General features: G+C 50.4%; 1 protein-coding gene across 7 annotated transcripts in view; it reads left to right on the plus strand.

The window, feature by feature from the left end:
* Window positions 1-27,532, plus strand: part of CRACR2A (calcium release activated channel regulator 2A) — a 152,845-nt gene that overhangs the window by 106,549 nt on the left and 18,764 nt on the right. For 4 of the 7 annotated variants that reach the window (XM_081593891.1, XM_081593894.1, XM_081593896.1 and 1 more), the window contains exons 9-15: window positions 4,241-4,312; window positions 5,983-6,028; window positions 10,732-10,838; window positions 14,241-14,559; window positions 19,471-19,603; window positions 25,466-25,547; window positions 25,654-25,768. In XM_081593891.1, the coding sequence (XP_081450017.1) occupies window positions 4,241-4,312; window positions 5,983-6,028; window positions 10,732-10,838; window positions 14,241-14,559; window positions 19,471-19,603; window positions 25,466-25,547; window positions 25,654-25,768 (874 nt within the window). Of the gene's footprint in view, window positions 1-4,240; window positions 4,313-5,982; window positions 6,029-10,731; window positions 10,839-14,237; window positions 14,560-19,470; window positions 19,604-25,465; window positions 25,548-25,653; window positions 25,769-27,532 lie in introns of all 7 variants that reach the window. The other 3 variants (XM_081593892.1, XM_081593890.1, XM_081593893.1) reach the window with 1 other exon arrangement.

The raw sequence follows: 27,532 nt of genomic DNA on the forward strand, positions 1-27,532 counted from the left end.
CCCTGTGGGGGCAGCCCCGTGTCTCTGGGCTTGGTTTGCTGATAAAGCCCTGCCTCTCTCTGACCCCTGGCAAAACCTTGGTCCATTGCAGGAAGTGTGTGTGCTCAGTCATGTCTGACTCTTTGCAACCCTTTGGATTATAGCCCACCGGGCTCCTCTGTCCATGGGATTCTCCAGGCAAGAATACTGGAGTGGGTTGCCATGCCCTCCTCCAGGGGATCTTCCTGATCCAGGGATCGAACCCGCTCTCTTGTGTCTCCTGTATTGGCAGGTAGATTCTTTACCACTCTGCCACCTGAGAAGCCATTAGCCTAAATCAGATTGTTCTGCTGTCTGGCTCATGTGTAGTGTTTTGTATGATTTGGGACTGATTCAGGGTGAGAAGCAGGACATGTGTTTAGATTTGGAGTTTTTTACCCTAGGAAGATCCCTCCAGTTGAAAAATAGATGTCTTCCCTAGCCTCTGGCTTAAAGCAAAACCAGTCCAGTTCCAAGGCTCGGATACCGGGTGGAGGAACGGTGTATTTCATTGGAAACAAGCAAAATCAGTTCCTCCCCATTGAGAGCGGATCAACAAGGTGCTTAACTTTATAAATAGAATTAAGGATTCGGGCTCTTAAAATTCAATCAAGGCCTAAAAGCAACAAACATCCGAAAGCACAGGCGTGAGGCCTGCAATTGGAAGTAAACACCAAAGCTAAGCACCAGAGCCGGGGAAACCAATCACGGTGTAAAGATTAAAATCTTTCTGAAGCCTTATCTTCATCAAGCAAGCCAGAGACACAATCTCTGGAGGCCGGGAATTGAAAGAGGGAAGGAGGGGCTAGGAGGGAGAGATAAATGAGTGCAGAACCTTCATGGCTTGTTTTGAAGGGGCTTGCGGCGGCTTGTGCAGCCGGAGAGCCTGCTGGAGCCCAGGAGAGCGTGTCTTGTCCAGGGAGACAGGCGAGAAGGGCAGGGAGAGGCTTAGCGTGGCCTCCGTAGAGCAGGACCCCTGACAAGCAGTACAGACAGGACCTTCGTGCTGGAAGCCACCTCTCCATTTCACAAATGGAGAATGGAAGCTCAGAGAGGGGTAGCGAGCAACCTGCCGTCACACAGCTACACAGTGCCAGAAAGCAAGGTCAGAGCCTCGTCCTCCCATGCTGTGTGTCCCCAGAGATGTCTGACTGCCGGGTGATTCTCCGGAGCAGCGGGGAGCGAGGACAGCGGGCCTCTAGATCATCAGGCCCCGCCTCTAGATCATCAGGCCCCGCCTCTAGATCATCAGGCCCCGTCACATGTCAACTGGATCTCAGGTCGGGAAAATGAGTCTTCCTGTTCTCTGAAGACGCCCAAGGAAGGAGAGCTAGATTTTAAAACGAGATGAAGAAGGAACAGTCAGAGGAGAGATGAAGGTCAGCTGAAAAGCAGCATCTCTGTCTATTTTGTTAATCAATTTGTATCTGGGGCAGGTGGTTTATGACAAGGCACAAAATTCAAAGTGGTTTGCACCCCCACCCCCTGACTCCTGGCCTCCTGTGAGTAGGAGGCCACTGGTTGAGGCTTCTTGTGGATCCTTCCAGGGTGTATGCGCACACACACAGACACTTCCAGGTGGCGCTAATGGTAAAGAACCCACCTGCCAACGCTGGAGACGTAAGAGATGCAGGTTCAGTCCCTGGGTGGGGAAGATCTCCTGGAGGAGTGCATGACAACCTTCTCCAGTATTCTTGCCTGGAGAATCCCATGGACAGAGGAGCCTGAGGGGTTACAGTCCATGGGGTCACAATTGAGCACACACACAGTGGCAGTGCACTGCTATACATCAGCCTGCGTTTTTCACTTGACAGATCCTTTGGAGAACGCTCCATATTTCTTGCTGATAAAAACCAGGCTGACAGCCCTTCCCTCTGGGTGGTGGTAAACCTCTCCCCAGCTGCTACCATGAAATGGCAAGCTCTGTGCTTTACCCTTCACCCGTCAGCCAGACACAAACTTGTCGAGTGTCTAGATCAGAAGGACGTTCAGGGGCATTTTGTTAAATATCTAAGTATCTTTATTTCTTTTTTTTCAGAAATGCTTTTCTTTTTGTTAAGACCCCCAAAATCTATCTGAATATATGTGAGTGTGTGTGTGTGTGTGTATGTTTAGATAGGTGGATATCTGTATGTCTACTAGACAAACAGCCGCATGTGTGCCCTGATACGTACCACATACGGGTGTGTATATGTGTGTGTTGTCACGGTGCCAGGGTCACCTGGTGCCGTGTCAGCAGGGCCAGAGGAGGGCTAGAATGAGGTCCTCTTCATCGTGGAGGACTTGGCCCCTCCATCAAATACTGTGGAGTTTCCCAGGTGTCTCAGCAGTAAAGAACCTGCCTGCCAATGCTGGAGAAACAGGAGACACAGGTTCGATCCCTGGGTCGGTAAGATCCCCTAAAGGAGGGCATGGCAACTCACTCCAATATTCTTTCCTGGAGAATTCCATGGACGAGGAACCTGGTGGGCTACAGTCCACGGGGTCACACAGAGTCGGGCATGACTGAGCACGCACGCACTCACACTTGCACAAACACTGTGAGACCCCAGCCCTCAGGTCTCCACTGAGTGACTGTCCTCAGCGGGGAAAGCCATCTGCTCCCGGGAAGAAGCAGGACGCGGGGTGGGGGCTGGGGAGCCCCAAAGCCAGCGGAGGCAACCTTGGCTCCAGGGAACCAAGGAGCAAGCTGGCAGGTATGTTCACTTAGTGCCAGTCAGTCGGAGCAGAGTCCCAGGCTGGGGCTTATGGACCCAGCGTGGATAATGGGAGAGACATTGTTTTCCCTCAAGTTGAAATTAAATATAATTGGTAATAAAATGTTGGGAGTTCGCAGCTCTGCAGGAGCCAGAGAAGTTCTTTTGCTTAATTAGGATTGTCTGAGGTGAACTTGAGAGTTTGAGACAGTTTGTTACTGTTGCCAATTGACTTTCTAATTATTCCATAAAGGGGAAAAATCCACAGATACTGCCAAAGGAATCAGGAGATCACGAGCTTGGCGGGTGCGTCCTGCGGCCCCAGCAAGCACAGTGGTGACATGGGCAGGCTGGTCGGGGGGACAGTCCTTGCCCAGCTCAGTCTGCGCACCCTCCAGGCAGCCCATGGCAGCGATGCGTTTATCGGGCGCAAGTTGCTTCCTGCTCTAAAACTAGGCTGTGGCTTGGAAATGTGGAACCTTGGACCCTTTGCCATAAGCCTAGAGGAGATTTAACATCTCTGAACTGCAGGACAGAGCACAGAGGGAAGGATGGAGGCAGACTTGCACAGTTAAGCAAGGTTGATTTTCCAGCATCACCCCATTCTCTATTTTTTCCCTTTCTGAGAGAGGCTGAATTCCTCGACACCACTCCCTCCCCCCTTCCATCTCTCTTCTTCCCTCCCTCCCTGCCCTCTTCCCTCCGGCCCCTCCTTTAGCCTTCTCTCCTTTCTTCCGGCTGCTGTTTGCTAACTGCAGCTTTCAAGCCAGACATTGCGGTGAGAATACAAAGGCAAACACAGCACATATAGCCCCACCTCGCAGCCTAAGTTGCCCTTCAGCCACCCCGAGGGTATCTCTCAGCCTCTCTCTTCCCTTCCCCCAAATCCTCTATTGACACGCTCACACTGTGATGTGTACGATGGATTATGACTGATACATTAAATCTCTGCTTTGTAGCTACAGATGGAAATTTTAGTCAAAGAAATGAATGCGCAAGAGTGGAAATTCCAGATCTTCGGGAACACATTGGAGACTGTTGAGGGAAGGTGGAGAAAGGACAGTGATTCTTCAGTAGCTCCTGAAAATAAATTAAACCAGCGTGGTGGAGGTTGGGGTGGAGGGTGAGGAAGCACTAGCTCTGCTCTCTGGAAAAGAGAGTTGATTCTGATTCCCTAACCTCTGGGCAGAGCAGGACCACTGGGAGCCTGAGAAGACAGTACAGTCATCATGAAGCAGTATCCTTGGGACCAGGGTCTGGATTAGGACCCTGGCTCAGTCCTGGGTTGTCCTGGGAGAGTTAGTGAACCTGTCTTGTGATCTGTGTCTGTAAAATGGGGATAAGTTCACCTTCCAAATCAGTGCCTGAGATGACTGGTTCCTGGTATAAGCCCCTGCACGAGGCCCTGCTCTCCAGCGGAGGACCAGCCCGAGTACCACCTCCCGGGTCTGATTCATCACTGCCTCGCACCCTGGCAGTGCCCCACCTGGTGTGGTCACTCATCACTGCCCTCTTGTACCCCTCAGGGAAGTGTACCGCGTCACCGAGAGTCTGCAGCGGGAGAAGTCGGGGCTCCTGAAGCAGTTGGATTTCCTGAGGTATGTGCTCATCCCAGAGCCCAGAGGGTGCCCTCCCTGCCAGAGTCTCACCTGTCTGCTGAGAGAGCACCCTCATTCCCTTGGTCCCCAGCATCCTGTTGGACAGCTGAGCACCACCTCTCCACTATGTTTGGTCCATTTACACAGGTGCCCACCCCCCTCTCCAGTTTGTGCCTCTGCAGGCAGGCACTTCCCCATTCTTCTGGGTGCCTGGCATGGTACTTGTTCAGGTAAGAGAGAACTGAATTGATTGAGCATCTCGTCCATGTCAGACGTAGAGTCTGCTTCGGCTTCAACAAAACCTGGGAAGTTGGAGGGTTGTTAATACAAGAGTTCACCCAAGAGGAAGCAGGTATCAGAGAAATGAAGTAATTTACCAACGTGACACAGACACTCGCTGCCGGAGCCAGAAATGAATCCCCAGCCGCTCATGCCCTTTATCCTGCCACATTCTGTTTGCGTATGTTGAATGAGTAAATGAATCACAAATAGGGCAGCAAGATAGGAGTTTTCTCAGCCTATTAAGCTTACTGTAAATTCAAAGCTCACTGGTTTGATTTGGTTTGGAATATGCTCAAAAAACTCCCCCTAGATGACCAAACTCAACCGGGTGTGGGCAAAGATGGAATTTTCAATTTTGCCTCTGAGGTTTCTAAGTTACTTCACCTGCTGCCCGCAAAACACTTCTTGGGAAATTGTGATGAAATTTGGGTTCTAATGTTTTAAATTGCAAGCGGGTTTGAATCAGCTACCTTATTAAAGTTTTTAGTTTAGTTTTTTTTTTTTTTTAATTTGAAAGCGAGGTAAGATCTCTGTGTCTGGCATCTTTGATGCCACCAAATAGAAAAATTCTTCAAAGAGAATGCATCTCAGATTTCTTCACTTAAGATGTGATTCAAAAGCCCGGGAAGATGGAAGGGATTTTCTTAGGTGGCCGCATTCTCATCGGTGTGAGAGGAGATCTGGATTCTCAGGAAGGATTTAGTGAAGGCAGAGAACAAGATGCACAGGAACACACTTGTTTGGGCTTTTCCCCTTTTTGCTATTTGTGGTTTGAAAAAATACAAGGGCAGATACAGCATGAGTGAGCAGGGGAAGCTGACAAGGCACTGCTCTGCCAACATTTGTGGGTCTTTTTAATGGAGACTAAGGCTTCCCTTATAGCTCAGTTGGGAAAGAATCTGCCTCCAATGCAGGAGACCCAGGTTCAACTCCTGGGTCGGGAAGATCCCTTGGAGAAGCAAATGGCAACCACTCCAGTATTCTTGCCTGGAGAATCTCATGGACAGAGGAGCCTGGTGGGCTACAGTCCATGGGGTCGCAAGAGTCGGACATAACTTAGCAACTAAACCACCACCAGTGTCTGTTCAGAGTCCCAGCCTGGAGCCTCTCTGTGCCTCACCTGGTCCCCCAACCAGTTGAGGGGAGCCTAGATGCCAAGTGGCTCTAAGGCCAATGCCCATAAGGCCATTCTGTCCCCCTGCCTCTGACCTGACATAGACACAATCACCCTCTGCCCTTAGCCACCATCCCTAAGGAAAGCGGTTCCACACCCTCCCTGGGTCTTGCACGCACAGCCGTCCTCTGCACCCATCTGACCGCCAAACCAGTGCTGTGGATCTGTTGACCGCAGGCCCCATGTTTGAACAGATTCCCCTTTCCATCTGCAGGGAAAGGAACAAGCATCTTCGGGATGAGCAGGACATACGTTTCCAGGTAAGTGGCCGGTGCCCCCTCCGTGTGGCAGGGGGAAGACAAGGACTGGGGTCCGGTGACAGCCAGGCCGTGCTGGGACTGGCCCAAGATGGTCCCGAGGCTTGGGGTCTGGCTGCACCTTCGTGTGGGCAGAACGGTGGCATAAGATTTTTCAAAAGTAGTAAAAGTTCAGTGTGACCTATAAGGTCACAGTGTGTTAATTTTCTGTGGAGTGACACACTTTTCTTTTGGCATCATGAGACTGGAATACTTGGGAGGGTCCCTCACTTTTTGAACGTGGAAATGATGAGTTGAAATGTTACCAGTACTTTTAAACCAAAATGTTCTGGTTTTTTCTTCATTAAGATTTTGATGTCTTGATGAAAACTTTACATTTTAGACTGACATAGAGCAAATTAAAATGTGTATTTCATCATTTGCATAGTTGATTTTATATACAATTTTTTAATCCTATGGGGACCGTTGCTCCTCTAAACCTACATACTTCCCAAATAGCACAAAAATCCTTTATTTATATGAAGATTTTCATTCGCAAATGCATTAAGCAGAATCTAGACTTTCGGGGTCTCCTATCATCCTCCCCTTTAGACAGTAGCTGTTGGATGCTCTGAAGGGAAGAAAAAGGGGGATAGGATGGATCCATGTGACATTCTATCAGGATTATGCATCGTGAATTTCACGTGTGACTTTGGGTAAATCGTTAGCCTCTTTGGTCCACGACCCCAGTGATCACAGGAGGAAAGGGAATTCTTCTCCTTTTTTCCATTTTGTAGGGTTTTTTTTTTAGTTGAAGGATATAATGTTGTGTTGGTTTCTGCCATAAACAACACAAATCAGCCATAACTATATGTGTATTCTCTCCCTCTTAAGCCTCCCTCCTATTCCCCCCATCCCATTTGTCTAGGTGGTCACAGAGCACCAGGCTGAGCTCCTTGTGTTATATAGTTCCTTGTGTTTATACTAGCTATTTTGAACTTCCCTGGTGGCTCAGTGGTAAAGAACCCACCTGCCAATGCAGGAGACATGGGTTCGATCCCCAGGTCAGGAAGATCCCCTGGAGAAGGAAATGGCAACCCGCTCCAGTATTCTTGCCTGGGAAATCTCATGGACAGAGGAGCCTGGTGGGCTACAGTCCATGGGGTCACAAAGAGTCGGACACGACTAAGCGACTAAACACCACCACCACCACTAGCTATTTTACACATAGTAGTGTATAGGGATTTGTGTGTGTGTGTGTGTGTGTGTGTGTGTGTGTGTGTGTGTGAAAGCCTCTTGGAAAAGGAGGTCTTGTGCTAGTCCCTCAGCTGTTAGTTCCCTAAATGCAGTCAGCACCTGGCAGCTAGCTTGCCCCTCATTTGGTCTAAGCTGGTTTGTAGCTGCAAACCCCTTAGGGACCTTGCACATAACCGTCTCTCTTCTATCCCCAGCTGGCAGCAACACGTCTCTGCCACCCACCTATGTGTACTATTAGAGCAAGGCTTAAGCCTACACATGTTTGTTTGATGGTGACAATGGTTATAATTGTTTTAGAAGTAACACTGAATTTATTTTAAAACTTCCTGCCAAATGTCACCCTAATCCCTTGACCTTGCTTCCCTTCCCCTGCCAAACTCATTCTGTTTTGAGAAGGGAATGGAATTGAGAACCTTCATGGGGAATAGAAGAAAGAGGATAAAATGTTCATGTTGGATAATAATTAAAGATTAATTGGGAATCACAGCCATACTTTCTGGGGCCCTGGGAGCATGACCACCCTTCCTTCTCTCATTAAAGATCACTCAGAACCGTGGGACTGGCTGATTAATGAGAGACTCTTCTGTGATCCGAGTCCCTCTCATCTGGAAGACATCTGTTAGGGAGCCTTGGAGAGGGGCTGCAAGCCCCCAGCTCCACCAGGCTCTCCACTGAGGACACGTGAGAAAGTATCTCACCTAGCCTCCTTCCACAAAAGATCTGAAATACTCTGTTCTAGCTTCGTAGCTGTGGACAGGACACTGGGCTAATTGATCCTCCTGTCTGGAAGGAAATCTATGACAAACCTAGATGGCATATTAAAAAGCAGAGACATCACTTTGCCAACAAAGTTCCATAAAGTCAAAGCTATGGTTTTTCCAGGGCTTGCCTGGTAGCTTAGCTGGTAAAGAATCTGCCTGCAATGAAGGAGACCTGGGTTCAATCCCTGGGTTGGGAAGATCCCCTGGAGAAGAGAATGGCTACCCACTCAAGTATTCTGGTCTGGAGAATTCCATGGACTGTATAGGCCATGGAGTTGCAAAGAATTGGACACAACTGAGTGACTTCACTTCACATGGTTTTTCAAGTAGTCATGTACTGATGTGAGAGCTGGTCCATAAAGAAGGCTGAGCAATGAAGAACTGATGCTTTCAAATTGTGGTGGAACAGTCCTGAGAGTCCCTTGGACAGTAAGGAGATCAAACCAGTCAATCCTAAAGAAAATCAACCCTGAAAATTCATTGGAAGGACTGGTGCTGAAGCTGAAGCTCCACCTGATGTGAAGAGCTGACTCATTGGAAAAGACCCTGATGCTGGGAAAGATTGAGGGCAGAAGGAGAAGGGGGTGACAGAGGATGAGATGGTTGAATGGCATCACCGACTCAATGGGCTTGAGTTTGAGCAAGCTCCAGGAAACAGTGAAGGACAGGGAAGCCTAGTGTGCTGCAGTCCATGGGGTCACAAAGAGTCGGACACGACTGAGCAACTGAACAACAACAGCAGCATCTGGGGCTTTGAAAATTAAGAGAGACTGAAGCTCCACTGTAGAGTGTGTGTGACTAAAAGATGCACAGAGTCTTTTCTGTGCATCCTACATTTAGTTCTTCATGACCCAGATAACCACAATGATGTGATCATTCACCTAGAGCCAGACATCCTGGAATGCGAAGTCAAGTGGGCCTTAGGAAGCATCACTACGAACAAAACTAGTGGAGGTGATGGAATTCCATTTGAGTTATTTCAAATCTTAAAAGATGATGCTGTTAAAGTGCTGCACTCAATATGTCAGCAAATTTGGAAAATTCGGCAGTGGCCGCAGGACTGGAAAAGTTCAGTTTTCATTCCAGTTCCAAAGAAAGGCAATACCAAAGAATGTTCAAACTACCGCACAATTGTACTCATTTCACATGCTAGCAAAGTAATGCTCAAAATTCTCCAAGCGAGGCTTCAATAGTGCATGAACTTCCAGATGTTCAAGCTGGATTTAGAAAAGGCAGAGGAACCAGAGATCAAATTGCCAACATCTGTTGGATCATCGAAAAACCAAGAGAGTTCCAGAAAAACATCTTTTGCTTTATTGACTTATTGACTATGCCAAAGCCTTTGACTCTGTGGATCACAACAAACTAGAAAATTCTGAAAGAGATGGGAATACCATACCACCTGACCTGCCTCCTGAGAAATCTGTATGCAGGTCAAGAAGCAATAGTTAGAACTGGACATGGAACAACGGACTGGTTCCAAATTCGGAAAGGCGGCCAGCCAATATACAAGGCTGTATATTGTCATCCTGCTTATTTAACTTATATGCAGAGAACATCATGCGAAATGCTGGGCTGGATGAAGCACAAGCTGGAATCAAGATTGCTGGGAGAAATATCAATAGCTTCAGATATGCAGATGACACCACCCTTGTGGCAGAGAGCGAAGAATAACTAAAGAGCCTCTTGATGAAAGTGAAAGAGGAGAGTGAAAAAGTTGACTTAAAACTCAACATTCAAAAAATGAAGATCATGGCATCTGGTCCCATCACTTCATGGCAAATAGATGGGGAAACAATGGAAACAGTGAGAGACTTTTTGCGAGGGGCTCCAAAATCACTGAAGATAGTGACTGCAGTCATGAAATTAAAAGATGCCTGCTCCTTGGAAGAAAAACTATGACCAACCTAGACAGCATATTAAAAAGTAGAGACATTACTTTACCAACAAAGGTTCATCTAGTCAAAGCTATGGTTTTTCCTATAGTCATGTATGGATTTGACAGTTGGACTATAAAGGAAGCTAAGGGCAGAAGAACTGATGCTTTTGAACTGCAGTGTTGGAGAAGACTCTTGAGAGTCCCTTGGACTGCAAGGAGATCCAACCAGTCTCTCCTAAAGGAAATCAGTCCTGAATATTCATTGAAAGGACTGATGCTGGAGCTGAAACTCCAGAACTTTGGCCACCTGATACGAAGAACTGACCTGTTGGAAAAGACCCTGATGCTGGGAAAGATTGAAGGCAGGAGCAGAAGGGGATGACAGAGGACAAGATGGTTGGATGGCATCACCGACTCAACAGACATGGGTTTGAGCATGCTTCGGGAATTGGTGATAGACAGGGTAGCCTGGAGTGCTGCAGTCCATGCAGTCGCAAAGAGTCCGACATGACTGAGCAACTGAACTGAACTGAACTGATTTATCCTCTTGCAAATGATCACTTCTCCTGTGAAGGGTAACCTCCCAGACCCTGGGGCTCTAAACTGGTTCCTTCAATTAAATTATTAGACAGGAGGTGAAGGAATTCTACTGAGAGATGACAGCGAAAGGAAAGTGGGTAAAGGCTAGCAAGGAGTCCAGGCCATCACTTGCTTACTTTAGGGTTTTATTTCAAGCCTGATCTATGAGGTCAGGAAATTGAGCCCTTTTCTGCTCACACACTGGGACGAATCAGTGGGCGAGGATCTGAGGGCATTCTGTGTTTCCCCAGAAAGACAAGGCGGCCAGGGAAAACACAGCTGCTTCCAAGGCAAGGTGGAAGCAGCGATCCGGCTCTGTGATCGGCAAATATGTGGACGGCACAGGGATGCTCAGAAGGTAAGCCATCCCACTTTGCTTACCTGTTATCTGTTCTTGGCCCTGCAGGGTTGGGAGCAGGTTCTGAGCATGTGCTGAGTGCAGTTGGCCCTGGTGAGAAGCCTGGGGTCAGCCACACGCACGCCCGTTGAATCTTGAAGGACATGTGCCTTCTTGTTCTGATGTCAAGGTGCAGGGTGAGTCCCAGGACAGGTTGTTGGTCCTGGGCTGCCCCAGCCTGCAGTGTTCCTGCAGGGGGCGCTGAAGAGCAGCTGCAAATCAGCCCAGGGACAGAGAGGGTGGGAGGAAGAGGGGTCAGCAACAGGGAGGACAGGAATGCTAGGCAAGGGCTCTGTGGTGTGTCGGGCAGAAGGATGCTCCTGGTCTTCCAGGCACAGGACTGTGTGAGTCTGAAGGGTAATTATAGTGGAGTATGGAATCTCCATGGGCTTCCCTGATGTTTCAGATGGTAAAGACTCTGCCTTCAATGCCGGGGACCTGGGTTTGATCCCTGGGTCGGAAAGATCGCCTGGAGAAGTGAATGGCTACCCACTCCAGTATTATTGCCTAGAGAATTCCATGGACAGAGGAGCCTGGCAGGCTATAGTTCACAAGGTCACAAAGAGTCAGACACGACTGAGCAACTAACACTTCACTTACTTCATGGAATCTCTAATCATTACTACCTTTGCAGATGAGCATGGGGTCTGTACTTCACAGACTCCTTTCAATAATTCAAAGTTAATTAACTCAGGGATAATGTGCTTGGTTGCTCTTGGACAACACTGGAGTCCCCAGAAGAGTGGCCCATTGCTCCTGGAGAGAGGCAAGCTAGTCCCCTGCCCTCTGTTCTATGGATCATGTGCTCCATGCCCATGATAGCCACAGAGAGGTAGAGACGGTCAGATCCCTGAGTGTCAAACCCAGGAGTGATTGTGCAAACTTGCCCATGTGGGCAAGCCTGAGGACAGCAACCATGAAATAAAAAGACGCAAAGCAGAGGTGACCTGGGGATGTCAGTCCACTGATCTGTCAAAATCTTGAACTTGATCAATTCCTTTTCTAAACAGCTGAACTATGAGGTGCAACATGGGAGCCAAAATCCTGCAGTAATAGTCCTCTTGGTTCCTTGGAATCGAATATGTGCTCTCAACAAGCACTGCCTGATTGCCTACTGCATACCAGACCTTCTTTGAGTTCTAGGAAGCCTCCAAAGCTCCAAAGATGGATTAGGCATGAGTCCTGCCCTTAATATCCATTATTGAGTACCTGCTGTGTGCAGGACACAAGGCTGTGTGCTGGGGTACAGGGGTCAACAAAATAAACCCCATCTCTGCTTTCAAGGAACCTACAGTTGAGAGGAGGAAACAGACATTAATAGATGAATAATCAATATTGAGAACTCTGAATTCCCATAGACTTTGGCAGAGGTGCCTGTTCTCCGCTGCTCACATATAGCGTTTGGTGGCAAAACCAAAGAGGAACTTAGTCATGCTATGGTGATAGTACTCCAGAGTGTAACAGTGCTTGAAAATCCCCCAGGAAGAAGCTTTTGCCAAGAAACAATTCGTTTTAGGGTCATTTCATTTTAGGATCATTTCAGTAGCCATTTCTTTCCTGGTTGCAAGGACTTTAAAAAGCCATGCTCTGCCTGTGTGTGTGTGTGAGAGAGAGAGAGAGAGAGATAGAGTGTGTATGTGAGTGGGGGTATGTGTGAGTGGGTGGGTGAGTGTATGAGTGGGTGCGTGTGTGTGGGGTGTGTGTGAGTGGATGTGGGTGTGGGTGTGAGTGTGTGTGAGTGGATGAGTATGTGTGTGAGTGTGTGTGTTAGTGTGGGTGAGTGTGTAAGTGGGTGTGTGTGTGAGTTGGTGAGTGTGTGGGTGTGGGTGTGTGAGTGGGTGAGTGCATGTGTGTGCATGCATGTCACTCACATACGCTCACACCTGCACATGTATGTGTAGGCAGAGAAAGCAGATGGGAACACAAATTGTGTGCTGAAGTGGGTGAGCCCTTAGTAGGCTGGTTAGAATGTAAGAGAAATTTGTTGAAAGGTGACAGTCAGTTTCTGTGACAAACTGATTTTATCAGTAAATCTAAGCATCCTTGAATTCCTACAAATCCTTTCTTTTATACCAGGGGACCAAACTAAGTCAGCACTTTTGTGAGCAAGTGCTCTATCCCTATTTCTCTTTCAGAATCGTCCATAACTTCCGAACAGTGATACACGGTTTTTTGTTTTTTTTCTTTTTCTTTCTGCTGTTGGTCCTTAGGAGCCAGAAATGCTAGAAGCCAGGGAGCAAAGTGAAGGGGCTTCTTCATTCTGCATATTCTGTGTCCTTCGGCCCTGTCGCCTTACCACCGCTTCCTGCTCCATTTTCTCTTCTAATCCTCGTGTGTGTGTTTCGATTTTGGACTCAAGTCCCTTCCCGTAAAACTGTCCTCAGGTTGACTTCTTCACAGTGGCATGAGGGGGCCCACCAGGAGAGCCCCGGGGGGCCTTTGCTCTCAAGCCTCGAGGACACAGCCCGCGCACTGACCCCACGTCCAGCGCCCGAATCCTCCATCTCCTGCTCCTCCTGCTTCTGGCTGCTCAGACCGTCCGAGGCCGCTCACTCCTGACTCTCAGGAGAAAGAGAGAAGAAGCAGGCGGAGGGCCCTGCCTGGCTTCCTCGCCAGCCCTGAGCCCGTGGATGCATGCTGTGCTGGGGCCCCCCTCCCCAGAGCAGCGACCCCCTCGCCTGCCTCCCTGAGGGCTGCTTCCCTAACGTGTCTGGTTTGTGCACCAGCTTATCAGGGAGGTGGGCAGGGCAGCCGGGCAGGGACACCAGCCTGGAGAGTTGGCATCTGACTTGGGGGCATGCGGCTGAGAAGGGCTGGTGTCCGACCTGGGAGAAGGCCACCAACTGTTGACCCAGGAGGCTTTGTTTCCGCATCTGTTATGCTCCTTCTTCACAGTTTTCCTTCTCCTTCGCGGCATCTGCCACAAAACGGAGCAGTGTAGTGAGTGTGTCAGGATGGCTCTAGACCCCTGAGCCAAGTGCTCCTTGAGAGCAAGGACCGTGTCATTAGCTTAATACCTGGAGCCACCATCACCTTCACCTTCATCATCTTCTTCACTTTCATCACCTTCACCTTTACCATCTTCATCACTTTTATCATCACCTTCATCACCTTCACTGCCTTCACCTTCACCACCTTCACCTTTATCATCCTCTTCACCTTCATCACACCTTCATGATAAAGACATTCAGTGAATGAGCTAGAGAATGCGGGGTCTGCTTTTCCCGTTCCTAGCTCCTCTCTGCCCCCAAAGCATGTGCTTCCTCAACTGTCTGTCACAGAAGCCATTGGGCAGCCCCCAGCCTCCGCTCAGATACATGTTATGATATTGTCCCCACTCTTTGTCCCCCCCTCCACAAGCAGCCAGTCAGAGGAGGAGGAGGATGTATTTGGCATCCAGAGGCGGAGAAGCTCCCTGGGCCTGAGTGGGTGCCCCCTTACAGAAGAGGAGCCGGGGGCCGGGGGACCACTCACCCGGCCACTCCGCAGGATCATCTCCATCGAAGAGGACCCTCTGCCCCAGCTGCTGGGGGGCGGCTTTCAGCAGCCACTGGGCAAATGCTTGGAAGAAGAGGAGGCCTCTGGCCAGGGGATGGATGGACAAAGCGGACCTGCCCAACCTCTGGGACTCATGCCCACATCTCCCCGAGGGCAGCCCGTTGGAAAAGAAGCTCTGTCTGAGGTACGGGTGTTCCCACGCTGGCTTGTAGGTCATCATGTGCCTTGTCCCTCGATCGTGAGCCCAAGAGCCCAGGGCAGCTCAGGGATCAGACGCAGCAGGCCTGGCCATGTGCCGAGTTTGTGTCCATTGGGTACCACCATCTCCTTCCATCATGAGAATCATGACAAAGACTTGGGGGCCTGGGGACCCTCTCACAACAACTTCTGTTGCTGGCCCCACTCCCTACCTTATGCACTCTTTTCTGAAATTCAGATTTAAAAGCCTTCATGGAGTAAGATGGACCCTCTGCTGGGCCGTGAACATCAGATAGCACGCACTTTAAACATGGTCCCTCTTCTGGTCCATTCTGCGACCGCTCCCTGCAGGTGCATCCCTGCTGGGGAGGTCTGTGCCCCACCCCTCTCCTCTCAGCTCCTAATCAGCTGACCTCCTGCTCCTCCCATCAGCGTGACCCTCCACCACCCTCCTCCCACTGCCGTGCCCCCTCCAGCTCTCCCTGCTGAGTTCTCGGGAGAAGGAGGCACACAGACCATCCTCCTCTGGATCACTGATGAAACTCCTCACCCTGTTTGTGACCCAGGCTATGGGATCAGCTCCTCAGCCCTGCGCCCACGACTGGACCCTCTAGGACAACTCCCGTGCCTCGTGGCAGCCTTCAGAGCTGAGTAGTCCAGTGGTGCGTTGGCCTGTGTGCCAGCCAGCCCTCTCCCAGCCCTGCATAGGGACTTCTTGGCCTTGGTTATCATTCTTGGGCCTGGATTAACACTCATGCCTACAAACCCCTGCTTGTAAAGGACCGTGGGCCATGGGACCCGGAGAGATTGGTGGGCGGAGCCCTCCCCCCTACACACCCTTCCACATCCCCCAAAGTGCACAGGCCACACTGGCTGGCAATGGGCACAAAATGGGGCTTTAAATACCCCATGATGGTGGTGAAAGAAGTGTTACGAGGTCCACGGGAGACAGGGTGAAGGAAGAGATGAAGCATCCTGTCTGCGGTGGCATTTGATCCTCGCAGTTGTCTGATGAGGGGCATCAGAGACCTGATGCCCCCTTGGGAGTGTGGGGAAGTAGAGTCAAGAGCGCGAGGCCACACACCTCCACCCCCTGCAGTGACGGGAGCCCAGCCCCTCACCCGCCACTCTGGCTTCCCCGCCACCACCCCCAGCCCATGGGCTGCACACATGCGCTGCCCTTTAGCTGGGCAGAAACTGCTGCCAAGAGGAAATATATCCGCTGGAAGTCACACAGCAGCCTCAGCAGAGGGTCCCCTCCAAGGCCGCTGAGCCCTCGGTTGGAACCAGCTTTCTGGAAAGTAGTTTGAGAATAGGAATCGAGAACTTTAAATGGCCATCTCTGTAACCAGCATTTCTACCTCTAGCAACCGTTCCTAAGGAAATAATTAAAATCAGACAGAAATTTCATTGATGAATATAAGTGTATAAGAACAAACAATAGAAAAAGCAACACTAGGAACACAAATTAGACTATATTCATTTAATAGAGTGTTATGGTGCGTTTAAGAATCGTATTTTCTTTAGTCACTAAAAAAACTTTAGTGACTCAGAAAAATATTCATAATCTAATAATATATGATCCTTGGGTTGGGAAGAGCCCCTGGAGAATAAAATGGCAACCCACTCCAGTATTCTTGCCTGGAGAATCCCATGGACAGAGGAGCCTGGTGGGCTACAGTCCATGGGGTCACAAAGAGTTGGACACAACTGAGCATACACATGCACGCAATAATATATGAAAAATATAAAATTATATATAAATTTAATTCTATACATAGTAGTATAAATAAATTATATATAATACCTCCAACTTCTCTCAAGAAACACATATTGATTCATCAAATGTGAAAAGGGAAGGTAGAAAAACGCCTGGAAGAAACGCATCAATTTAGGAATAGTGGTCATTTCAGGGTGGTGGGATAAATGATGAATAGTTATTATTTTCCTCGCAACTAAGTTTCCTGATTTTAAAAAATAGCTTGTAATATGTTTATTTTTTTAAAGCTTTTTTTTAAAAAAAGAGTGGCATTGAAGAGGATGAGAACAGATCCCGTGACTTGCTAGTGGGGAGATCCTTTCTCAAGCCTGCTCCCCACAATTTGGTTGTCTCACTGTCGTGGGCAGGTGGATTGTTCCCCAGGTTAAGGGCTAATAGTGGACCCTGGGAAGTTTCGCCACTCATGTGAAGTGGATTCTGCTGAGCCATCCTGTGAGGTAGCCTCAGCTGAGCCATCACCATGTTGGTGGTATCCTGTCTGCAAAGTAAGTGCTCTGCTAGGGTTGGGGCGGGGCTGGGGAGAGCGCCGAGCAAGGTCAGCCCCCACCTCCGCGGCCTGGACCATCTCCTTCCAGCCTGGGTTTCATGTTCCTCGTCGTCCCGGGCCTGGGACACACCTATGGCTGCACTGAGCTTTAGTCTCAAACAAATGACCCGTGGAGACACCAGGCTGGCAGAGAGTGGTGCTTGGGTAGGAATAAAGAACATGGGGCCGGGATGGTGTTTCTGAGCTTGAGTTTCTTTTCTCTTTTTCTAAAGATGATTTTAAATTCCTATAATTGACCTTGAATTCCCTCCTAAGTACGGCATGGAATTGATTTCTCCCCAAAAGGCTGTTAATGGCTTTTCTCTGAAACTGCTAATACCGGCTGTGGCTCCATTACAGTATTTGTCCATGAGAGGAGCTAATTCCCCCAGATCCACTTCTAAATGGATTCTAAAGAGCCTGCTCACTCGGCCAGCATTGCAGGCAGGGCCTAAGAGCAGGGTTTGAACGAGCGTGTGGCTCTCTGGACTTCATGATCGTTGGGGGAAAGGACCCACGATGGTCCTTGCCCGGCTTCCCATCCCATCCCCCGTGTCCTGGAGCAAGTCCATTTCCTACTGGCTGGAGCATCCCAGAGTAAAGCACTGGCCAGCTCCAGATCCCTCCCCCTGCTGGGCAGAGAAGGGGCAGCGTGACCATGTTCTGGAAAGTTCTGCGCATAGCCTGGCATCTCAGGATTTGCCACACTACTGATGGAGATTGTCTTGCCACAATTGAAAAAAACAATAAGGCCATAAATTCACCTCAGTTCAGTTAGTTCAATCGCTCAGTCGTGTCCAACTCTTTTCGACCCCATGGACCGCAGCATACCAGGCTTCCCCGTCCATTGCCAACTCCTGGAGTTTATTCAAACTCATGTCCATTGAGTCAGTGATGACATCCAACCATCTCATCCTCTGTCCTCCCTTTCTCCTCCTGCCTTCAATCTTGCCCAGCATCAGGGTCTTTTCAAATGAGTCCTTCCAAAGAACACCCAGGACTGATCTCTTTAGGATGGACTGGTTGGATCTCCTTGCAGTCCAAGGGACTCTCAAGAGTCTTCTCCAACACCGCAGTTCAAAAGCATCAGTTCTTTGGTGCTCAGCTTTCTTTATAGTTCAACTCTCACAACTCTCCAGTAGATATACATGACTACTGGAAAAACCACAGCTTCGAGTAGACGGACCTTTGTTGGCCATAAATTAGACTATATTAATTGAACAGACTGTTATAGCACTGTTAAAAATCACACTTTCAGGACTTCCCTGGTGGCTCAATGAGGAAGAATCCACCTGCCAGTGCAGGAAACATGGGTTTGATCCCTGGTCCAGAAAGATTCCAAATGCCGTGGGACAACTAAGCCCATGGGCCATAACTACCTAGCCTGTGCTCTAGAGCCCGGGAGCTGCAACTGCTGAGGCTGTGTGCTGCCATGACCAAAGCTGTGCAGCCAAGAGTCTGTGCTCTGCATCGAGAGGAGCCACTGCAGTGAGAAGCCCATGCAACACAAGTAGAGAGTAACCCCCGCTTGCCACAACTAGAGAAAAGCCCTCACAGCAATGAAGACCCAGCTCAGCCAAAAATAAATAAATTAATTTAAAATAATTTTAAAAAATCACACTTTCAGAAAACCTTGGCGATTCAGAAAGCTATTTATAATTTAATAATATATTAAAAATAGAAAATTACATATAAATTTATGTATAATAATATAAGTAAATTACATATAATATCTCAAATTGCTCTCAAAAATCACCTATTGCGTCATCTATATAGAAAAAAAACTAAAAGAAATGCATCAAAATAGAAACAATGGCCATTTCAGGGTGGTGGGATAAATCATGAGTAATTATTTTCCTCTCTTCTAAGTTTCCTAATTTTTAAAATTACTATTTATCACTTTTAATTTTTAAAGCTTTTTTTAAAAAAATGAGTGTGGGTTTCTTTTTTCTTCTTTTATTTCGAGGGCAGATGGGGCCCCTAGATGAAGCTGGTGAGATAGGATGGCGAGTAGTGTGCAGGAAGGCAGGCTTATCCTCCATCTGGTCTAGGCTTCCAGTGATGGGGCAGAAATAAGAGGCCTGACCCCCGTCTGGGGTGATTCTGCCCCCCGAGATACAGATATGCCTTCTTTTTCTATCTCCCCGTCTCCCTGCCAACACCCCACCTTGTCCTTCCTAATCACTCCTTACAGAAAACCTCCACATCCTCCTTAAGGCCCAGCCCAAAGCCCCCTGCACCCCGAGACACTTGACTCCCTGACCGTGCTCCCTGGATACTTGGAACGTCATGCTGTGACTCTGTACACATGGCCTCCTTCCCTCTGCCACAAACCCAGCCCAGCACAGGGTCTGCAGCCAAGCACGTGGGCATCAGTGGTGCTGGAATGCATGTCTCTCTTCTCACATCTGATGCTGGAAGGAGACCTGGTGCCCTGAGCCCGAAGCTTCCTGCACCCGAGGCTGGAGCAGCCTCCCTTGCTGGTTGCTGGTCTCTCCCTGGACGCCGTAGGGATGGGTGAGGGGTGGGGGTGGTGGGTGCGGGGACTGGTGACCATCCTAGTGGTTGACCCAACTGTCTGCCTTCTGCAGGAGGAAGGCTCCCCGTCCACCCCAGACCGGCTCTTCAAGATCGTGTTCGTGGGCAACTCTTCCGTGGGGAAGACATCCTTCCTGGGCCAGTTCTGTGATGGCAGGTTCTCCCCGGGCTCGGCGGCCACTGTGGGTGAGTTTTCCGCCCAAGGCTGGACTCCAGCCTACCTCTGGGAAGGGGTGGCTGTGAGAAGGGGGCACAGGGAGGAACTTGGAGCCCTGTGGGAAGGGCCAAGGGCTGGGTTGGTAGGTGAGGACCATGTCTGCCCAGGGCTCCATGAGGATGCAACCACAAATGCTTATGCCTGGCCTGAAGGGACCTGAATTTAGCAAAGATGGACTGCTGGCCCTTTGTCCCCTTTCTGAGCCTGTCTCTCTTGAATCATGCCTTCCCCACTTTCTGTGTGTGTGTGTGTGTGTGCGCGTGTGTAGATGGGCAGGGGACAGGACAGTGCTCTGGTGGCTTCTTTTACCCGTCAGATGTCGCTATCCTGCATCCCAGGCCTGCTGGTAACAGCTGGAGTCCTTTGCAGATGCTCATTAAGCTCAGCTATTAGCTGGTCATGTCTTTGTCTGCTGTCATTACTATCTGGGTAATTCTGTGTTTAGGTGGGCTTCCCAAGAGGCTCCACGGTAAAGAATCCACCTGCCAATGCAAGAGATGCATGGGTTTGATCTCTGGGTCAGGAAGACCCCCTGGAATAAGAAATGGCAACCTACTCCAGTATTCTTGCCTGGGAATTCCCATGGACAGAGGAGCCTGGCAGGCTACAGTCCATGGGGTCGCAAAAAGTCAGACACGACTGAGTGACCGAGCACAAATCTGTATTTAGGTAGAGGCCTTGGCCCCTCCTCCCAGAGTTGCTCCTTGCCTTGGGATATGTGGTAGAACCCAAGGGCATATCGACCTTTTAGCTTCTCCCAAATTCAGTCACTCAAGCAAAAACATGAATCCACGGAGTGTCTTCTATGTGCCATTTAACCTTGCTGATAAGAAAGTGAAGTGACAAATGTTAGTTGATCAGTCGTGTCTGACTCTTTGTGACCCCATGGACTGTAGTCCAACAGGCTTCTCTGTCCATGGAATTTTCCAGGCAAGAACAATGTTGTATTAGCTTCCACTGTACAGCAAAGTGAATCAGCTATATGTATACATACATCCCTTCCTCTTGAGCCTCCCTCCCGCCCGCCCCCCACCATCCCACCTCTGTAGGTCATCACAGAGCACTAGGCTGAGCTCCCTGTTATATAGCCGCTTCCGTCTAGCTATCTGTTTTACACATGGTCATGTCTATATGTCAAGGCTACTCTCCCAATTCATCCCACCCTCCCCTTCCCTTTCTGTGCCCACACGTCTGTTCCCTATTCCTTCCCTGAAAATAAGTTCATCAGTACCTGTTTTCCAGATTCCATATATATGTATTAATATATGATATTTGTTTTTCTCTTTCTGACTTACTTCACTCTGTATGACTGAATCTAGATCCATCCACATCTGTACAAATGACCCAATTTCATTCCTTTTTATGGTGGGGAATATTCTTTATCCATTCATCTGTCGGTGGACATCTAGGTTGCTTCCATGTCCTGGCTATTGTAGATAGTACTGCAACGAACAATGGGGTACATGTGTCTTTTTGCACTATGGTTTTCTGAGGGTTTACACCCAGGATTGGGATTGCCAGATCATATGATAGTTCTATTTTTAGCTTTTTAAGGCTCCTCCATCCTGTTCTCCACAGTGGCTGCATCAATTTGCATCCTCACCTAATAGTTACCATTTCCATCTGTCTTCCCAATAACCCTGAAAGGCAAGCACTGCTATCAGCCCAATGCACGGACCAGGACCCTGAGGCCCAGAGAGGTCTGGAGGCTGGTCCTCATTCTCATCAGTTGGTTGGTGCTCACATTGGCCCCCCCACGCACCCCTTGCTGTTCCAGCCCACTGTCTCCCTAACAACACGGAGTTGTGTGCTCAGCACCCAGTTTCTGCCATAGGCTGGGCAGTCTGCTGAGATCCAGGGGGGCATCAGAAATCCTGGACCTTCATCCCAGCTCTGCCACTGGCCAGCCATGTGACTCCAGAGGTATTTCTTCTTTGCGCTCCAGTTTTCCTCACCTGAAAAAAATGAGAGATTTGAATGAAGCCACCCAAGATTGCTTCCAAGCCCAGTACTCTGTCCAGAACACTCTTGACCCCCGGTGGTCTTATAAGCTGGTCCTCCGAGATAAACTTTCCTGCCCCAGAGACCTGCTTTGGGAGACTCTGATGTTTCCTCCAGGATAACCTGAATGGACTTTTCCTTCCAATTTTCCTCCTACGGATGGGTCTCTCCTGCAGGCTGCAGGCACCCTGTTCTTATGGCTGAGCCTTTGCAGATTTCAAATCTGGGAGCCCCTCTTGCCCCACTTCTACACTGTTCCACCTGAAGACTTAGAGCCCCCAAGGGGGAGAATCAGGATTCTAATGGAAAGACACTCAGAAGACCCTGCTGCGTGTGGCTAGAGACAGACGGCTGGGAGTGACCCCGTGTGCCGAGTGTGGTGATACCGGAAGCAGCCCCTATGAAATTGGACTGACCCTCCCTGGAACATTCCTTGGAGCGACCGCAGAACCACCCCCGAGGTCACACCTCGGGCATCAGCCTGTGGGAGCAGAGGGGAGATGCTTCACACCCCAGGGCAGCCCCCATGCCATGCGCATGTTGCCTCTCCTGTTGGAAAAATCAGAGAACCGGGGTCTGCTTACACCTCCAACCAGTGTCTCTGAGATGGAGAACTCTGGAAAAGAGAATATCAGACTAATTTGCACTTCCCGGGACGCCAATTATGGAAACACCGACAATTTAGGATGGGGAAAAATATCAGAGTTTCCAAATCTAGAACACCCTTCCTCTCGCTGTGCAAGGGGAGCCCAGAGCATCAGCTGGAATCCACATTCCTGGCACATGTGTCAGGGAGCCGATGTCATGCCAGCAGCCTGGAAGATGCTCCCTTTAAAGATACAGGCAAGGCACCGAGTCCTGGGCTCCGGGGGCTCCAGTAGGTTGACTCCCATAAGCACAGCAGCCCTGGACCCTCAGCACAGACCTACAGGGACACGGCAGTGCTTACAAGCCCTCCTCCTTCCCCGGAAGAGACTTCCCGATCGCCCAGCCCCTCGTGAGCACATGGCTTGTCCTTGCCCATTGGTTTGTGCGGGATCTGGGTTCCACAATGCAGCAGTGTGTCTTGGGGTGCCCTGCCTCCCCCACCATATGTCCCTTCAAAAGCAGGTGTGAGTGGCCTGGAAATGTCAAATGATGCTTCCTGTAGAATTCTGGAGCTCTTGTTGTCGAGGAGAAGAGAGGCTATTGGAGGCGAAGGCTCTGAACCTAGGACTCTGAGCCCAGGGCTCTCCCTGAGGCCCCTCCTTGGTTCACAGGCTCCTGCTTTAAACCACAGGCCATGCCCCAAGGTATTCCTTCTGAAAGCTCTCCTGGAAGGATGTCATCTGACCTCTCCCGGGCACCAGTCATTTTCCATCCATCTCCTTGTCTGCACAGAGAAATTCTGGGAGCTTGGGTCCATGACATCACTGGCTCGCTCCACCCCCAAGCCCGTGTGCTCGGACTGACTGCTTAGAAAGGTGAAGGCCACCCTTCCTGGGATCCATCACTCAGCTCTGACCCGCATATCCCACCACACACACAGTCCACGGTGAGGGGCCCTGGGGTCCAGTCCGCATTCAGGAACCACTTAGGTGGCAATCTGGGGGTCACCTGCGAGTGTTCATTGAACACTGCAGCAGGATGTAAAGGTCATGGACACCCCACACCCCCATCACACCTCAGTTTATCAGTGGGGAAAGCGAAGTCCTCCAATGGGGGTGACGCCAAGTCCTCAAGGTCACATGGTTGCTCAGAGGCCTGGGCTCCTGGAGTGTTGGAACCGGTGCAGGGGTCTCAGAAATCCCTCTAGTCCCATGCCCCATGTCCCTCTGTGTGGCCCTTTCTGCTGGACCCTGACACTCCGTGTCCTCAAAGCCCCACACTCCCATCCGGCTTGTTCGTCTGTTTCCTGGCCTGCGGGTCTGAGGCTGCAGGGAGGGGTGCCCTGTGGGCCAGCTCGTCCTCAGATCCTCAGGGGCTTCAGACCAGGCCCCGGAGGTATTGGCTCCAGTTGGCTTTCTCCTGAGCTGTTATTAGACGGCAGGCAGCTACTCTGTCTCCCAGAGCACCCATGGGGGAAACCCGTCTGCTTGAGCCAAGGAGATACCCTTGGGTCTGGTTCCCACCTGTTCTGATGGGAGCGCTGAGCCCTGGACTCTCTGGGTGAAATGAAGCTACTGGGTGCCCCGTGCCCAGGGTGCCTCTGTGAAGAGAGGAACGAGCCTCAGACCTGGGTTTGCAACTCTGTGAGGCTGCTGACCAGCTCAGGCAAAGAGGGTCTCCTGCTTCTTCAGCCTTCCATGGTGAGGAGGGGGTGGGGGTGTGTGCACGTGCATGTATGGGTGTGTGTGTGTGTGTCTGCAGATAGCAACCCTCACATGGATGTCACAGGGGAACTCCGTGAGGAGGGAGGGATGTAATGTGGGAACTGGGAATGCCAAGCCTTCTACCTTTGGCACCCGCCCCTCTGTTCCTCACTCAGATGCAGGCACCCTCTCTCTGACCCTCTTCTGGGAACCCAGGGTGTCTGCAGTCCTGCTGACATTCTAGGAGCTGACAACCTTCCCATCTCTTCTGCCCTGCCCAGCCCCTCATGCCCCTTTGCCTGGATACCGTGGCGGGATGCCCTTTTCTGTCGCCTGCCTCTTATCTGCCTGTCCACCTGTCTGTCTCTCTCTAGCCAGCTGCTGCTACTGTTCCTCCCTGGACCCTCCAGAGTAAGCTGGGCCTTTTTGAAGGTGGAGGGGGTTTCTCACTGGTGTCAAGATCTGGTGACTTAAGAGGAAAAAGTGTTTTAAACCTGGTTGAACATCTGTGAACATCCTTACAGGATGTGGGATGGAGGAATGTTTGTTATCAAAGAACCGCAAAGGTCCTCTGTCTGAGGTCTGCTGTGGGGCACAGGGTGTGTCTCCCTGCCCCGTGGCCTCTCTCTGGGGTCCATGACTCCAGGGGTGGGGGGCGGGTACATCCTCAGAGGGATGATTGCAAGGGGCTTGATGGCTGGGATTGGGACTTCCCTGGTGGCTTAGACAGTTAAGAATCTGCCTGCCAATGCAGAAGATCCGGGTTTGATCCTTGGATCAGGAAGATCCCCTGGAGAAGGGAATGGCAATCCACTCCAGTATTCTTGCCTGGAGAATCCCACGGACAGAGGAGCCTGGTGGGCTATATAGTCCATGAAGTCGCAAAGAGTCGGACACACCTGAGCGACTAACACTTTCACTGGTGGCTGGATTAGGAACTCTGGACCCAACTCTAGGGGGAATGTTGTCTCTGATTCCCTCCCCAGCCCCTCTTATTCTCTCTGCAACCCCCAACTGCCAAGCCCTCCCCTCTTCCTGCTCCCCCCCTTCACCTATCTTTGCATCACCCATGGGAGTCTGAACATGTGATCCATCCCCCCAGGGATATCTGAATTTTATTATAGGAATTTTGAAAAGAATTTCAGGGGGAAAGAAGAAAAGGAGGAAGGGAGGGAGGGAGGAATCTGAGGACAGTCTTTCTGTCTCCCCATCTTGACAGAGGGAATCAATTCATGAATGATAATTTTTCGCCTTAGTAGATTGCTTTTCCATATGTGAGCTCATCTGGTCCCTAAAGAGGGACACTGCAGTGAGGAGCCTGTGGTTCAGAGAGGTTCAATGGTTGGATCAAGGTCCCACAGCTGGTCAGTGGCTGAGACAGGACCAGAGCCCAGGTCCCCGGCCTGGCTGTCCAGTGCTCTGTCCACGCCCGCATCACCTGTCAGAAGCTGCAGGGGGGAGGGCCGTCCCTGGGGCTGACGGGATTCCAGGTGGGGGCACGGCTTCTGGATTGGGCGTGATGCTTGGCTCCACCCACAGGCATCGATTACCGCGTGAAGACAGTGCGTGTGGACGACTCCCGGGTGGCCGTGCAGCTGTGGGACACAGCGGGGCAGGAGAGGTGAGGAGCCACCCCTCCCCCGAGGGTAACCCCACCTGCCCTCTCCCCGCGGGGGCGGGGTCTGGAGGCCGAGGAGGCCGCGCACTTGACCAGGAGCTTCGCACAGGTATCGCTGCATCACCCAGCAGTTCTTCCGAAAGGCCGACGGCGTCGTGGTCATGTACGATCTCACAGCCAGACAGTCCTTCCTGGACGTGCGGCAGTGGCTGAGCAGCGTGGAGGTGAGCTGCTGGCCTCCTGGGAGGGCCCTCCTCCTGGGCCCTCTCCAGACACCTGACTCAGACCCCATCTTCTCCTGTAACAAACCGGTTCAGGCGTCCATGCGTCTGTCCACCCAAGTGCCCAGCACCAGGCTGGTTACCGGGGACCCACAGATGGACTGGAGAGGTGTGATCAGACTCTGCCCTCGTGGGGGGTAGGGGGATGGGAGAGGAACCGGAAAAAATACAGATGAAGCCAGTAATGACATCCTTGAGACTGTGAAAAGTGGGATAGGAGGGGGGGAGGGAGTGCCAAATGTCGAGGGTGCACGGTTTTCCAGGATGTTTAAATAGGGTCACCAGGGCCTCTTCCCACCCCCTGCATTTTCCCAGCTCCAGGGGAGGTCACGTCTGCTCAGTGTTTGGGGGTCTCATCACAGCCCTGCACACAAAGAGAGGCTGATCTGCAATGTGAGGGTCCCAGGTTGTCCCCAAAGTCACCCCCGGCAGGACCCTCGAGAGATGAGACTCCTCTTTGAATTCTGGATTCTCTTTAAGACTCTGCTTTCCCACGTTGTCCTTGCAACATGCTGCTTTGTGCTCCCGACCTCCTCAAGCTCTCCTCCACCACCTGAATGCAGACATCCCAAGGCCAAGGGCCTGTGCCAAGCCACTTATTCTCTTTTACAGCCCTCCCCACCCCAGTCCCTTCACATACAGACAAATAGGAGCTCCCACTCCTTTCACCAGCAGGACCCATGCTTTGTTTATTTGTTCTGAACTCTAACAGGCATTATTCTGGGTCCTGGGGACTCCAGGAGCAGATAAAGAGGACAGTTTTCCTCTCTTCACGGAGCTTGTGCTTGACTCTCTCTTCAAGCCCACAGGCCTTGCTCAGCTCCTGACCTGCTCATCAGGCTGTCACACTGCGGTCCAGGAAGGGGCTGCCAGCCCCAACCCCTGCCGCCCTCCATGCGTCTTTATCTTTGTGACCAGGGTTTGGCTCCTCAGTGCTCAACAGATGTTGGACACAAGTGTGGATGCTGTGTCTCCATGCAGGCAGGATACTGGGGTTGTTCATTTCATTACGTCTCGGCCCTGAGACCTATACTGCCTTGAACCCAAAATCTGTTCCTCTTGAAGTTTGGACTTGAATGGGCCACTGCTTTATCTCCTGTTCTTCTGCAGCCTTGGCATCACCAAGGAAAATGAGGAACAGGGATGGAAGCGAGATTCCAGGGTTTCTCAGAAGTTTCCCTGGCATAAATCTGATACAAAGTATTTTTCAAAACGATTGCATCTAAAACACCATAGACAAAATGTATGTTTTGAAATGTAGTGAGTGGCCCTACACAGAGCTGACGGTAGAGGCAGATGGTGGGGTGATCCAGAAGTGCACCCTCTTTAAACTTTGTGATTTATAACCTAATTTTTGATGGCACCAGCATATTTTGTCTTCCTCCCAGAGGTAAAGCACCAGGAGAGATTTTAAGGATTACCTAACCTGGTGGTGGAAAATTCTGAAAGAGATGGGAATACCAGACCATCTGACCTGTCTCTTGAGAAACCTGTATGCAGGTCAGGAAGCAACAGTTAGAACTGGACATGGAACAATAGACTGGTTCCGAATAGGAAAAGGAGTACGTCAAGGCTGTATATTGTCACCCTGCTTATTTAACTTATATGCAGAGTACATCATGAGAAACGCTGGGCTGGAAGAAACACAAGCTGGAATCAAGATTGCCAGGAGAAATATCAATAACCTCAGATATGCGGATGACACCA

Source organism: Giraffa tippelskirchi, chromosome 4, assembly GCF_054371585.1.
Source record: "Giraffa tippelskirchi isolate mGirTip1 chromosome 4, T2T-mGirTip1v1.2.pri, whole genome shotgun sequence".
Classification (NCBI taxonomy): Eukaryota; Metazoa; Chordata; class Mammalia; order Artiodactyla; family Giraffidae; genus Giraffa; species Giraffa tippelskirchi.